General features: G+C 42.7%; 1 protein-coding gene across 1 annotated transcript in view; it reads right to left on the reverse strand.

Annotated features, from left to right (window-relative positions):
- LOC309333251 (mediator of RNA polymerase II transcription subunit 27-like) overlaps window positions 1–15,170 on the reverse strand; it is a 75,526-nt gene that overhangs the window by 17,317 nt on the left and 43,039 nt on the right. The window contains exon 2 of the mRNA XM_081846673.1: window positions 4,043–4,120. Coding sequence (XP_081702799.1) covers window positions 4,043–4,120 — 78 coding nt within the window. The remainder of the gene's footprint in view (window positions 1–4,042; window positions 4,121–15,170) is intronic.

The raw sequence follows: 15,170 nt of genomic DNA on the forward strand, positions 1-15,170 counted from the left end.
TAGAGTCATAAATAAGAGGGAACTGCTGGGCGTCTCCGTTAGGCTTGAAGTTAATTTAGCGACTTTCTTACCAAGTTTGCAGGCTTGAATTCGGCAACCCCGGTTTCTCTACAACTTCACACTCTCTCTTTAGTCTTTATTTTCTTTTTTCAGTTTATCTTACATTCCTTTAGGCCATAAATTGTTTAGCTTGGCAGGGGAGTTCCAGGGCAGATGACAGGCTCGAGCTAGAGCATGCACACACTCTCCGCAAGCTGTCTTAATAAGACAACACGCATGGCATGTTATAGGTGACCCCATGCCACAGGTACCGAACAGAGAGTGGCGCGAAGCTGATAAACAAGCGAGAGCTGCGATCACCTTGTCTGTGTTGGACAACCAGCTTATCCATATTCAAGGATTGAATACAGCACAGGAGGCGTGGCTTGCTTTACGAGAAGCACATCTTCATGTCGCAGCAAGATCCACCCTCTTGCACTTCCAGAGGCTTTCCAATTTGAAGCTGAAAGTGGGGGGAGACTTGCAGAAACACCTCACCCAGATGAAGTTTCTGCATGGCCAGCTGGTGCAGAGGGAGTTTGAACTTCCGGAGTCACTCTTTTGTTTTATGATTATCAACAGCATGGATGCATCGTATGCATCGTATGCGGTTGTGGCATCACAGCTTGGAGCTCTGCCAGCTGCTGATTTGACTGTTCAGAGAGTCTGCTCAACGCTCTTGAATGAGTCTGACTGCCAGATGGCGCTTGCAGCTGATGAGGGGAATGCCAAAGCCACAAAAGCACCCCTCTCAGCAGTGGAAGGTACAGGGGAGGCTGTTGCTTTGAAAGCCCTACGGTGGCGGAAGTGTGGGAAAGAGGGCCACCTGCAGAAGAACTGCAGGAACGGCAAGAAGCCCAAGAGCTCCGGGGCAGGAGGGGCCAGTGGCAAGAATCGTGCCAAGTCTAGCTCTACCCAGGCACTTGCTTTAATCACACCAAGCACCTCCCCAACTACCCAGAATGCCTTTGTCATAGATACTGAGGTGACAGTCCATCTAACTGGACAGAAAGGTTTGTTTGTTACCTTTAAGGAGCAACATGACACCATCAAGCAAGCAGATGGTCTTTGTCTGAGAAGTGAAGGGATTGGGAAAATATTCCTTCAGGGCATCCAGATCACAGTGGACAATGACTTATAATTTGCTCAGTGTGTCTCAGCTAACGGTGCAAGATTATTGTGTTTCTTTTGACAGGCAGAAATGCGTCATTGCCAAGAATGGACATGATCTTCTGTATGCTTACAATGAAGACGGCTTGTATTTACTTTCATTTGATAATGATTAATGTAATGATAATGTGACACAAGAGGTAAGAGTCAATGTGGCTCTGAAAGGCAAAACGGCTTTTCAGCAGGTGGGTCCTCTATCACCCTCTAGAGGCAATGCCAAGTATTACCTGATTTTGGTTGATTCTCATTCTAAATATGCATGGGTCTATATGCTAGAGAAGAGAAATCAAGCGTTGACAACGTTCAGTGAATTTTGTGCATGGGTAAAATCTGTCCATGATGTGCAAATTGATTGTCTTTTCACAGGTCAGAAACAGGATTTTGTTTCACAGGAATTTGGAAGTTTCCTGGCTGCACAAGGGATGAAGCACAAAGTTGCTACCCAGGAGTCTTCATGGAACACCAATTTATGTGTAAGGGTAAACATGGAGTTACAAAAAGCCATGAGAGCGTTACTGCTTAGTGCAGGCTTGCCAAATGAGTTTTGGGTTGAATCTCTGAATTGTTATGTGTATTCTTATAACAGGAGATACTCCAAAGCTGTCAAATGCACACCCTATGAGAAACTGTTTTGTCAAACACCTTAGGGTTTTTGGGTCTGACGTGTGGGTGGAGACACCACAGAGTGAGAAGCTCAGCAAAAGTGGTGCACATGGTATATTTCTGGGGTACAAAAAAGGCTAGTACAGAGTACTGATGTCTAACACCAACACAGTTCTACTTGATAGAGATGTGGAGTACACTGCAAAACGGGGGGGGGGGGGGGAATGTTGTTGGGATGTTCCATTCCACCGTAAGGAACAGACGTGGGACTGTTGCGTGTCACATGTCTGTAACACATACCAGCATTGCATGATGGGAACTTTCTGTTTTGCTTTGGACACGAAGGAGATCAGACATGTTTCCTTTTGTCCTGATCTACAGTGAATAAACCTGCTTGTAAATATGCTCACACAGCCTCTCGTGTCACTTCTGTTTGCACAGCATTTTCTCTGCTGAATTGTGTGCTCAGTCTTCAAAAGCCTTGGCCGCAGATTTATGCTGCACCAAGGACCGGAGTTCGCCCAGCACACCGGCCAGTGGGCTGGAGCCAGCTGGGGGCCTGCCAATGGCCCTCATTTCCTTGGGTGCATGCCAACAAATGTAACTATTTTCCAAAGTTATCCTGTCAATGATGGCTCAGGTGAGGGATCTGACACTGACAGTGACAGTGGGGGCACAGGTAGCGATTCAACTGATACAGCAGACTATAAGAGTGCAGTCACGATGATTAGACCATCTGAACAGTCTGATCATGAACTGGAGGAACCACTGTTCACAATAGGTCACCATTCTCCACAGGAGAAGCGCAGTAAGGAAGACATGAGCTTAATGTGCAGGTCAGAGAGAGCACCAAAGGGTAGAAGACCCATCAAATATGCTCATGAGTTTGCTAACACAGCTGTTGCAAATATAGCTGTGGGTAGTAGCACGAAACAGGTTTCAGAACCTGAGGTCTTGCAAGGGGTACAAGGTTTGTCTTCAAAGGATGCGGAACCACGCTCAAAGGCTGCAAGGGCCAACACTGTTTTCTCAGACAGGAAAAGAGCTAAGGCTCTAGTCCCATGGAAGGAAGGTAACCAGAAGTGCAAAATGGTCAGGCACAAGGCCAGTCCAGTTGCATGAAGTTCCAAAGGTAGAACGGGTACTACAGGGGTATACTATGTGTTTGACAACTGTAAGTTTACTTCACTTACTGCTGCCTTAGCTTATGCGGCATCGGTTACCTGAAATGGGGGAGGATGTTAGGATTTCATGCTCCCCGATGTTGATTTTGTGATTGGTATATTTCACACGCCTGTCTGAGAGGAGTGTGAGAAAGGAAGTCTGTCTTATCTCTCTTCCGGTGTGAGTCTGTGAAACTTTCACTTTTACGCTGTTCTGTTTGTTCTTTGAGCTGGCAAGGACAGATGCCATAATGCTGTTGTCTGTAAATATTCTGTAAATAAATAGTAGTTTAGAACTACGTTGCCTCTTTCCTTTTGCTGTGTTAAGCCAGAAGGCTAGTGTGCATAAACCAAGCTGGTTTATGTCGCTGGCGCGCCCTGGAAAAGAAGAGGATGCCTTTTCCAGAGCTATGCTCACTGGAGGACGCTCGGAGATTGGGGGGGGGGCTGCAGATAGCCCGGAGCGCTCTCCCAACAGGGAGTTCCACAGACTTGGGCTCACAATACTGAATGCCTGGCTCCTGGTGTATATGAAAGGTGCATTCGAGGCATGAGGGACCACTAACAGTGGCTCCTCCAAATACCTCAGTGATTACATGGGATATAAAGGTTCAGGTGGTATCTGAGGTATCATGGACCCAAGTTGTTAAGGGTCTTGTAAATTAATACAATGAGATGATAGCTGTTGTAAAACATAGGATCCAGGGTAGGATTCTTCAGCAGACACACTAGCCCTTTTTGAAGGGCAAAAGGCATCATTCTGTAATTGCTCTAGCCAGGATTAGCTTGTGCTCCTTGCTTTCTCTCCCCATTATATTGTTGAACAGCTCCACCGATACACTTTCAGACATGCTCTGGTAAACACCAATGGCTGTAGTTTCCAATATGCTCCCTGTCCAGACTTCCAACATCTTCCCACAGCATCCTGGGGTGGGGATGAACAACAGACAACACTGCTTCCCTTTCGTGATACAGACTCTTGTCTTGACCAAAACAGGCTTTCAAGACATTCATAAAAACCCAACATGCAAAGTTATGCCAGTTGAGAGAGTTTGTATCAAACTTACCATAAATGACCTGACCACCACATCTGGCATTTGAGGCAACTGGTAATGCAGTAAGGCAGTAGTAGCATGATCAGTTACCTGGAGGTGACAAGAAAGGGGAGAGGGAGGGAGAGAGGAAGACTTGTCAGTGATGTTTTGACAACATACAACTCCTTCCATGTATATTCCACTTGGCCCTTCTCTTGACTTGTCTAACAGAAGCGGTCGCAATGAAGTAGACTAGTAGAGCATGACTTCAGGTATCCAAAGTATTTTGGTGTCAAATAGCTAAGTGGTAGGACAGGGGATATTATTACAAAATATTAATGAATAATGAATGTTCACAGTATTGGGCTTTCCTGTGCCCCACTGTTCTGCTACAGCCAGTAGTCCCATCCACCCCCCCCCCAAAGTCATTATTGAGGTTCATTGGATTTTCTAGAAAGACTTAGGATGCTGTAGCATGTGGGGTTGCAGCTGGAAGGGAGAATTGGGAAACCCTATGTGATGGCTTGTGAATGCTCTTCACAAGAAATGCCCCTGCTCACTCTGAGATACATATATACAGTCTTTATTTTACGTATGTACAAGCAGCGCATTACAATCATGCATCCGAATCCTCCGGCTCAGATTCTGGGAGTGACTTATGCCAGCCCTTTCTCCAACAGAAAAGGCGGGGAAGTTTCATGTGATGCCTCTCCCCCTTCCTCTTTAAACCACCTAAAGTTCCTAACAGGCTGTTCTCTATAACAAAAGTCCCAGTTTGCAACATTTGAGAATTTTTGAGACAAAGGCATGGGTTGACATATCTGTAAAAAAACCGAAGAAAAGGTGGGAAAAGGGCACAGTAGTTGTTATTTCTTGGGTATGAAAGTGGAATGAAAGCCTATAGGTTTGAAGACAATCAAAATCATTTGAGTTATAGTCGGTCAGCCAGCTTTAATGAGCAAAGAAATTGGCCCAAGATACTTGAAAACCAACTGCCAGAAAAGGTTTTACTACCGAGCGTACCTGATAAGGCAGTTGAAACAAAGCTAAGAATTGGCAGCGCTCCCAGGAAAATTGAAAGGGAGGGGGTAATGACTGAGCATTTTTCTCCAGCTGCTCATGTGGAGCAGGGGGGAAAAGAAAGTGCAACTGGGACAGGAGGAGGTAAATCTCCAGAGTCAATCCACCCCAAAAGCAGTCCTGAAGATAGCCCAGGGGGTGAGATTAATGAACCAAGGAGGTCTGAAAGAAGTAATAAAGGTCAACCTCCAGTCCGTTATGGGTTCCCAGCCCCCATAAACCAGGTTTATGTAACTGAGCCAGAAAACTTTGAAGAAGTGCAAGAGTTACCTACTCTAGAGAAAGAGGCGTGGTTAAAGGCAATGCAGGCAGAGTATAACTCTCTGCTAAACAACATGTTTGTACCTACAGAATTGCCTGAAGGTAAAAAGCCCATAAGCTGTAAGGGGGTTTTTAAAGTGAAAAAGCTGGCTGATGGTAGTTGTCAAAGGAAAGCCAGGTTGGTCACAAGGGGCTTTACACAAAGGAAAACGATGCATTGTGATGAAGTCTTTGCCCCAACAGCAAAGGCTGAAATAGTAAAATCAGTTTTAGCAATGGCAAGTCTGAGGGGATTGAAAGCTAATCATTCTGATGTTGCCTCAGCATATTTAAATGCTCCTCTTGATGCTGAGGTGTATTTACAGCAAATACCAGGTTATGAGCTGGAAAAAAGACAACATTGTGTTAAAGCTGCTATATGGTTTACACCAAAGTGCACGTCTATGGCATGAATGCATAGACACAACTCTGAAAAAGATGGGATTCAAACAAAGCCTGTTTATATTCAGCAATGGTGCAAGGAAGCGTTTGTTATTTACTTTTGTATGTTGCCAATATCTGTCTAATAACAACTGCACAAAAGCAAGTGTCTTGGTTTATAAACAGCCTAGGTAACAAATACAAACTGAAGTATTTGGGTGAGATTCAGAATTACTTAGGATTAGAGATTCAGAGAAATGAAGAGGGCGTCTACACTCTAAGCCAGAAGGAAAAGATCAAAAAGTTACTGAAGACATATGGAATGGAGAGGGCAAATGAGGTTGACACTCCCATAACTAAACAGTACAAAAATGAACCAGAAGGACAAAAATGTGAGAATGCAACAGCTTTTCATTCTTTGTTAGGTTCTCTGTTATATTTAAGTTGGTGGATGAGACCCGACATAACATTGGCAGTGCTCAGAGAGATCGGGCAGCACTTAAAAGAATCCTAAGGTATCTGAAAGGCACAAAAGATTACAAACTGGTGCTGAATACAGGATATGATCAGCAAGTGTATGCATACGCTGATGCCAGCTGGGGAGACAGAGAAAATGGAAAGTCTACCACTGGCTATGCTATATATATTGGAAATGCCCTGGTTCAGTGGAATTCCCAGAAACAAACTTTTGTTGCCACAAGTACTTGTGAAGCAGAGTACTCGGCCATAAGCAAATGTGCATCACAACTAGAGTGGTTTGCTTGCCTAACAAAAGAACTAGGAATACCTTCTGAAATGCCAATCACTGTGCTCAGTGACAACATGGCAGCACAACAGCTTGCCAACCAACAAAACTTTAAGAGTAAAAGTAAACATATTGTGATAAGATATGGCAATGTAAAAAATGCTTTAGTTACATTGTACTGGTTGGCCGTGCGATTAATGGTGGACGGGAGCTCTTTCGGATGAAAGAGCCCCTGCGCTTTAAAGATTGGGGTGACCGAAAGCATCACGGAACCCCCCCAAAAAACCTCAGATCGAGCATTCTGAGGATCTGGTGTTCCAGCGGGTACCCTTTGCGACTCCCCTGCTCCCCGGTAAGCTCTAATAAGAGCCCCAAGAGCGAGCAGGGTTGGAGACATGGGTACTGTGGAATCTATTCGCTTTCTTCATTGTGCGAAGCTCCAAAGTCCAGCGATCGTGAGCGACCAATTTCTCCGACCAAATTACAAAAGATTGGATAATTGTGAGTAAAAAAGGTTTCAGATTTGGACTGTTAATTGGATTGGAAGGGATTTAAATTACGGAGGTCGATCCCTTTCCAATGAAGTAGAAGTGAAAGCAGTCACTGCTGACCGAAGCTGTAACTTTAAAAGACTTGTTAAAACTTCCAAGGAAATAATTTAAACCCCTCTTTCTGCAGGGGGAAGGGGGAGAATTTGATTGAATTGAGAGACCCTGCATGAGATAGATTTGACAGTGGAATAGACTCTTGCTTTTTGGAGGCGGACTTCCTGGAGGGGAAAGGCTAGACTCCATTATTGTGTCACAAAGGGAGGGGATACATTTAACTTTCGTTTTCCTCTTTGGGGATTACAAGGTAACTGCTGCCGTCTGAGCTTCTTAAAACAGTACACAGTGTTTCTTTTACCCTCCCTGAATTGGATACAAGTGCTTGAATTAATTTTGGATGGTTCCTAAAAAATATAAGAAGAGTAAAGAGAATAACACTTTGAAAGGGGGGAGCTGCTGAGTTGTCTGCTGCTGCCTGCGCACTAAAAATCTTGTTGACTGTGACTGGGTGAGTTGACCTTGATACTTTGGAATAGTTATGGCTAATGGTGTAGATAAGCCTGAGAAAAGTAAAATTAAAGACAGAAGAGGCTCCAAAACACCAAATTTTGAAGAGGAGGTGATGCAAATGTTAACGGACATAAGAACAGATGTCAGAGGAATGCAGCAGAGTGTACAGGAGCTTAAACAAGAATTTGTGGATTTGAAAAAAGGTGTTCAAGAGGTCAGGGAAGAAGATGCTGGTCATGAAACAAGATTGACAGAATTGGAAACAGTGAGAGTGCCTGACGTGGAGAAGATTCAACAGGATGCGCTCAATGCAATTGCTTTTTTACAGATGAAGGAACGGGAGAACCAACTGAGAGTGAGAGGCGCACCCCAATTGGAACAAGATAATCTTAAGGACTGGCTAGTTGAGGAGTTTGCAGCGTGTTGGGATCTGGGAAAAGAAGAGCTAAATTCTTGGATTGAGAGGGCCTATAGGTTTGGGCTTAAGAAAGACTCAAAAAAAGTACATGACTATACAGTGGTCTTCAAGACGAAGGAACAGAGGGACAATATTCTGGGTCTACATTATAAAAAAAGTTTGAAGATTAAAGATAAACCAATTGTTTTGTTTAAGGAGATCCCAAAACATTTCCTGAATTTAAGGAATAATTACGCAGATTTGGCTGGAGCTCTGAGAAGGAAGAACATCTTTTTCAGGTGGGAGTTTCCAGAGGGCCTCTCCTTCAAATTCAAGGAAAGAAACAAAGAATTAGGACCGTCAAAGAAAAAACAAGGTTTTTTGGGGGAAAACGTTAAGAATTTTGGATTGGAAAGTGCAGACACCAGGGGCAGGGGCAGGAGCTCTCTAATAGTACAAGATGGCATTGAGAATCTACTCTTGGAATGTTAATGGTTTGAACGCATGACCAAAAAGAAACCAAGTATATCATGTGTTAGCAAAACAGAATTTGGACATAATTTGTTTGCAAGAAACCCATGTTATTAGATTACATAGAAAAGTCCTCCAGAATAAGAGACTTGGTCAGGAATTTATTTCATCTGACAAAGTGAAGAAAAGAGGAGTGGTTTTCTATGTAACAGAAAAAAGGAATCCCAAAATGTTGTTTAAAGATTAGGAGTGAAGATACATTGCAGTAGAAATTAATGCACAAGGCGAAAAATACTTGCTGTTGGGAATTTATGCACCAAATGATGGCAAAGCAGAATTTTTTAAGAACCTGGAAACAAGACCTCTGGACTATTTGGATTACAAATTGATACTGATGGGGGACTTGAATGGAGTGGCATCAACATTTATGGATAGAACACAGAGACAGAAAGTAATGAATGCTGGCAGATTACCAAAGGCTTTTTTTGAAATGGTGGATAAATTTGATCTGTCAGACATATTGAGAGTGAGAAATCCAACTGAAAAAGACTTCACATTTTATTCAGATACAAATCAAGCATTTTTGAGAATTGACTATTTATGGATATCCAGAGACTTTGTTCCCAGAGTAACTAAAGTTGAAATTTGCCCAAAGACTTGCTTCGACCATAATGCAGTGTTGTTGGAAATGAAAGTATTTCTGCAGGGATTCTACAGATGGAGAATGAATGATGATTTCTTGAGGAATGAACAGACGATCGGAAAGGCCCAAAAGGCTCTAAAGGATTACTTTGAGACAAATATGATTTCTGAGGTGGAAACAAGAGTCGTTTGGGATGCAAGTAAAGCAGTGATGAGAGGATTCCGCATACAACAAAATTTGATTAAGAAAAAGATACAGAATGAGAAAAAAGATAATATTTTGTCTCAATTAAAAGATAAAGAGAAGAAGTTGAGACGCAACCTAAAGAATCAGCAGATCCAAAAGGAAATCAAAGCTTTACAGACTCAGTATTCTCAGATTATAAATCAGGAAATAGAATGGAAATTAAGGATGATGAGACAAAGGAATTTTTAATCTGCAAACAAATGTGGAAAATTGCTCGCTTGGCAATGAAAAAAGAGACAGAAACAAAGTACTATTATTAATATTGTATCAGAGGGAAAGTCTGTGGAGAACTCCGCAGAGATAAGAAGATGTTTTCAGAAATATTATAAACAGCTGTATAAAAGTGGGAAAGAAGATAAAGAAAAATTGAGCAATTTATAAAAGTAAATGGACTGCAAAAAATTCCCGAAAATAAAAAGATCCTGCTTAATGGATTGATTACAAGACAAGAGGTTGAGAAGGCAATAAATCAGATGCAGCTTGGCAAAGCCCCAGGGCCAGATGGTTTGTCAGCAAAGTATTACAGTGGTACCCCGCAAGACGAACGCCTCGGAAGACGAAAAACTCGCTAGACGAAGGAGTTTTTCGTTTTCTTAGCCGCTTCGCAAGACACATTTCCCTATGGGCTTGCTTCGCAAAACGAAGCTTGCCCCGCAAGCTCCGGGGATAGCGGGGAAGCGTAGCGCGTCTTCCCCGCTGTCCCCGGACCTCTTTTGAAGCAAGGGGCGGCGGGGAGAAGATCACTTCTCCCCGTTGCCAGCCCCGCAATCTCCGGGGACAGAGGGGAAGGCGCGCACGCCTTCCCCTCTGTCCCCGGACCCCTTTTGAACCAAGGGGCGGCAACGGGGAGAAGCGATTCTCCCCGCTGCTCCTTCCCTTGCTTTAAAACAGGTCCGGGGACAGAGGGGAAGGCGCGCGCGCCTTCCCCTCTGTCCCCCAACGGTTTCCATAGGAACGCATTGATTGATTTTCAATGCATTCCTATGGGAAACCGTGCTTCGCAAGACGAAAAACTCGCAAGAAGAAAAAACTTGTGGAACGAATTAATTTCGTCTTGCGAGGCACCACTGTATAAGACTTTGAAAGATTGGCTTATTCAGCCGTTGGTGGATGTATGCAATAAGATATTAAGAGGGGACAAAGCACCTGAAACCTGGAAGGAAGCATTTATAACCCTGATACCAAAACCAGATCAAGACAGATCCAATATGAAAAATTATAGACCGATCTCATTACTCAATGTGGATTATAATTCTTTTGCTAACATTTTGGCCAATAAGTTGAAGAAGGTGCTAACAGATTATATTCATAAGGACCAGGCAGAATTTCTGCCTGGGAGACATATGAAAGATAATATTAGGAATATAATCATTGTGTTAGAAAGGTTGGAAGTTAAAAAAAATTGTAAAGCGATGTTAATGTTCATCGATGCTAAGAAGGCCTTTGATAATGTCTCATGGAGTTTTATGAAAAGGAATTTAACATGTATTGAGGTTGGCCAAGAATTTCTAAATGGTATTAATGCGATCTATTTTGAGCAAAAAGCAAAAATTATAGTTAATAATGTGGTTTCAGAAGCAATTAGAATTGAGAAAGGAACCAGGCAAGGGTGACCACTTTCCCCCCTGCTTTTTATTTCAGTTCTGGAGGTTTTGCTAAACATGCTAAGGAAAGAGGAAGAGGTTAAAGGTATAACAGTAGGATCTAAACAATATAAGCTAAAAGCCTTTGCTGATGATTTGGTGATAACTTTACAAGATCCAGATACCAGTGCAGTGAAAGCACTGGAGCTGATTCAGGAGTTTGGGCAAGTAGCAGGATTTAAATTAAATAAGAGCAAAACCAAAGTGTTGGGAAAAAATTTAGATAACGAGGAGAAAAAAAATCCTCCAGGAAAAGACAGGCCTTGTTTTTGTGAAAAAAGTGAAATATTTGGGTGTAAATTTATCGTGAAAAAATTGAATTTATATAAAGATAATTATGAAAAATTATGGAATGAAATTAAGAGAGATCTTGACGTCAGGTCAAATTTAAAATTGTCATTAATGGGCCGAATATTGGTGGTTAAGATGAATGTATTGCCAAATATGTTGTTTTTGTTCCAAGCTATACCAATTATCGATAATGTAAGATGCTTTAAAGAATGGCAGAAAGCATTGTCTAAATTTATCTGGCAGGGAAAAAAACCCCAGAATTAAATATAAAATATTAACAGATTCAAAAGGGGGGGGGGGATTTTCCCTGCCAGATTTGAAGATATATTTTGAAGTTGCGGCTTTCTGCTGGATCAAGGAATGGATTCAACTAGATAATGCTGATGTGTTAGATTTGGAAGGATTTGATAATGACAAATATGGCATGCATATTTATGGTAACACAAAGGTTTAAAAAACAATGTAATTAGAAAATCTATATATAATGTATGAATAAGATATAAAGATCTCTTAGAAAGGAGAACACCCAGGTGGCTTTCACCAATGGAAGCAAAGACACAGAAAAGCTGAATATGGAGACTAAATGGTTGAAATACGCTGATTTATTGTTGGAAGATAATGAAGGATTTAAATTGAGACGATTTGATCAAATTAAATATAAATTGGATGGATGGTTACAATATTATCACATTAATGAATTGTGTAAGCTTGATAAGAAAAATGGTTTTGCGTTTGAAAAATCCAAATTGGAAATGGAACTGTTAGATACCAATGTTAAAAATCTCTCTAAAATATACAATTTATTGTTGGAATGGCATACAAAGAATGAACAAGTTAAATCTGTGATGATTGATTGCGCAAGAGATGTTGGACACAATATAATGTTGGAAGATTGGGAAAGGCTGTGGAAGAAAGGGTTTAAGTTCACTGCATGTACTGTATTAAAAGAAAATATTATGAAAATGATGTATAGATGGTACTTAACCCCAATGAAATTAGCAAAGATCTATCATACAAATGATAATCAATGTTGGAAATGCAAAGAAAAAGAAGGTACTTTTTATCATATGTGGTGGTGAAGGAATGGGTTTCCCAAAACCCCAAAACTGACTGCACCAAAATCCCTATTTTTCCTTAGCTAAAATGCATAAAGTTGAGCCGTTGAGCAAATCCATAACAAGAACAAAGCTCTCTCCCTTATCAGTCCGTGGCGGCAATGAGTCACCTTGCCAAGTTCCAGTACAGCAGGGATGGTGCGTGTGTGCCTTATCTTGTGTGCTGACCACAAAGACGCACAGACCCACGTCTGGGAATAACGCCAGAGTGTGTTCTCGGAAATGGTGACCCCTGCGTCCCAGATAAGAGTAGGAAGAGGAAGATCCTTTTATGGTCAGAAGTACAGGAAGGAAGATCCTTTTATGGTTGAGAGTACCAGAGCAGGAACATATGTGATGTTAACCTGCGTACGCAGGCCGACGTGGTTGGGCTCCTAGGGGAGGAGTGAGAGGGTGCCTGGAGGATATATAAACTGCATGAAACCTGTCATTTCTTTGGACTTGCTGTGGACTTGATCACGCAAGTGCCTTCTGCTATCCGGAGAGCAGAATAAACTCTTTCTTTGAACCAACTCGGTGTCATTTGACTTCCTTCCTCCTGTCCCGGAGCAACGCAGACCCAATCGGTGAACTCCAATAAGGCTACAGTGGACGTGTCCTAAAGTGAAAGACTTCTGGGAAAAGATTTATAATGAGTTGGAAAAAATGTTGAAAAATACATTTATTAAGAAACCAGAAGCCTTTCTACTTGGAATACTAGGATTGGGATTGCCCAAAAAAGATGCTAGACTGTTTTTGTATGCCACTACAGTGGCAAGACTTTTATTAGCCAAAAACTGGAAATCGCAAGAAATACCAACTGTAGAAGAATGGCAGATGAAGATGTTGGACTTTTTGGAGCTGGCCGACCTGAGTGGAAGAATCCGCGACCAGAAAGAAGAGGAGAAACAAGAGGATTGGAAGAAATTTAAAGAATATTTAGCTAAATAATGTGATATAAGATAAATAGAAAATTCTTGGAAGTAATAAATGTCGGAATCTGCGTTCGACCGGGCTGATAAAGCTCATCTTCCGGAATCGCCCTCTGACGTGATTAACGACCTGAGCCTTTGATGAGGCCTCAGGCACATTCCCATTCAGCAGAGAATCAAAGCAGCACGCGGAAGTGATGAGATTTATGGCTACATCGCTATGCTTTATTTCTTACTACGCAGACAGCAAAGAAATATACATTCTCTCTCTATGAAAGCAGAGAGCAACTGGAAAACAAAGGAACAGGAAACCAGTAACGTCACATCCGTCTCCTGTCTTCCGTGAGACTTCCAACAGCCTGGAATGTCTCTGGAATGTAAATTTTTAAATGGTGTTTCCTTTGAACATGTTTGTCTCTATTTCTGTGCTGGAAATAGAATTCAGAAGCACACATGTTTCATAAAATTCCAAAATCATGATAGCATAGGAAAGACCTGATTGTGGAGACTACTGCTACCACATACGTGGATCAAGCCAATGCCTATTTAATAACATTTAGATACTGCTTAAATAAAAACAGTACCAGCAAATAAAAACAGTACCAGCAACCAGTACTCTAAGCTGTTTACATCAAACATCATAAAATTTTCATTTTAAAAATGCAGATAAAATTAATCATTAAAAACAACCTGACATAAAATTTAAAACATATATATTTTATTTATTTGATGCTTATCCAATTCCCTGCTCTGAGTTAAATTGAGAACCACCAGACTAAACTAAATGTTTTGAAACCTGTCTATTTGTATTCTCAGCGTTTATCCCTGTCTTACTGGGCCAATGACTGCTACCCTATTGTGATGGGATAATGAGCTACTTGTGCGTAAAAGCTTGATCCCTCTGGGGTTTGGCTGGTCATCCAAACCGATGCACTAACGGAGCCCCCAAAGCATGACTCCGTCAGTCGCTGGTAGAATCTGACAGTGGGCGTCTACGGAATTTACGCCAACATAAAAGCTGTTTGACGGACATGCGCCTTCGTGACTCTCTGCGTGACAGTTTCCGGCGAAGGGTGGGAGTTCCCAACGGGGGTCCCGTTACCTCTCCACTACTCTCACTGGAAGCATCCCAGAGCCTCCCCTCCGCTGTGACTCCTGCACTCCCCCTGCTGGTTCCCTCTTCTGCTGCAGATTCTCTCCTATTCTCCTGGAGCCTGTCCACCACCTGTCTCTCCGATGGCAGTTCCCTGACATCCACCTCCCCCCCAGGGCCCCCTTCACCCCCTCCCGCCTCCTCTCCCACTGGCGGTGAGGGCAGAAAGCCCCTGAAGGAACTCTCCTCGTCGTCCGAGGATTCTAACACTTCTAGCCACGGCGTACCGTCTCTCTCCCCGTCTTCCTCTTCTTCGTCGGAGTCGGCTTCTTCACCCACCCCTGACTCTGGGAACCCTTCAAACTCTCCTTCCTCATCGGTGGTCCCAAAGTGTTCCCTTCTAAATCGTGCCACGGGTTGCGGTTTTCTTGGGAAACGCTGATGAAATGTTTCTATTAAAACCTCGTCATTGACTACCTCTGCTGGTACCCAAGTGTTTTCCGACTCTACTTCCCCCTCCCATTCTACCAGATATTCCACCTGATTCCCCTTCCACCTGGAATCAATGATTCCTGCCACGTTCATGTCGCGCTCTCTCTCTTCTATCACGGGCGTTTGGGTGGCCTCTCTCTCACGCTCCCCCCACTCACGTCCCTCTCGGTACGGCGACAGTAATGACCTGTGAAATACTGGGTGTAATTTCATGTGACTGGGCAGCCTGAGTTTGAATGCCACTGGGTTGACCTGCTGTATGACCTCAAAGGGTCCCAATCTTTTGGGCCTCAAT

The sequence above is a fragment of the Podarcis erhardii genome (genome assembly GCF_964252035.2).
Source record: "Podarcis erhardii genome assembly, chromosome: W".
In the NCBI taxonomy this organism is placed as follows: domain Eukaryota; kingdom Metazoa; phylum Chordata; class Lepidosauria; order Squamata; family Lacertidae; genus Podarcis; species Podarcis erhardii.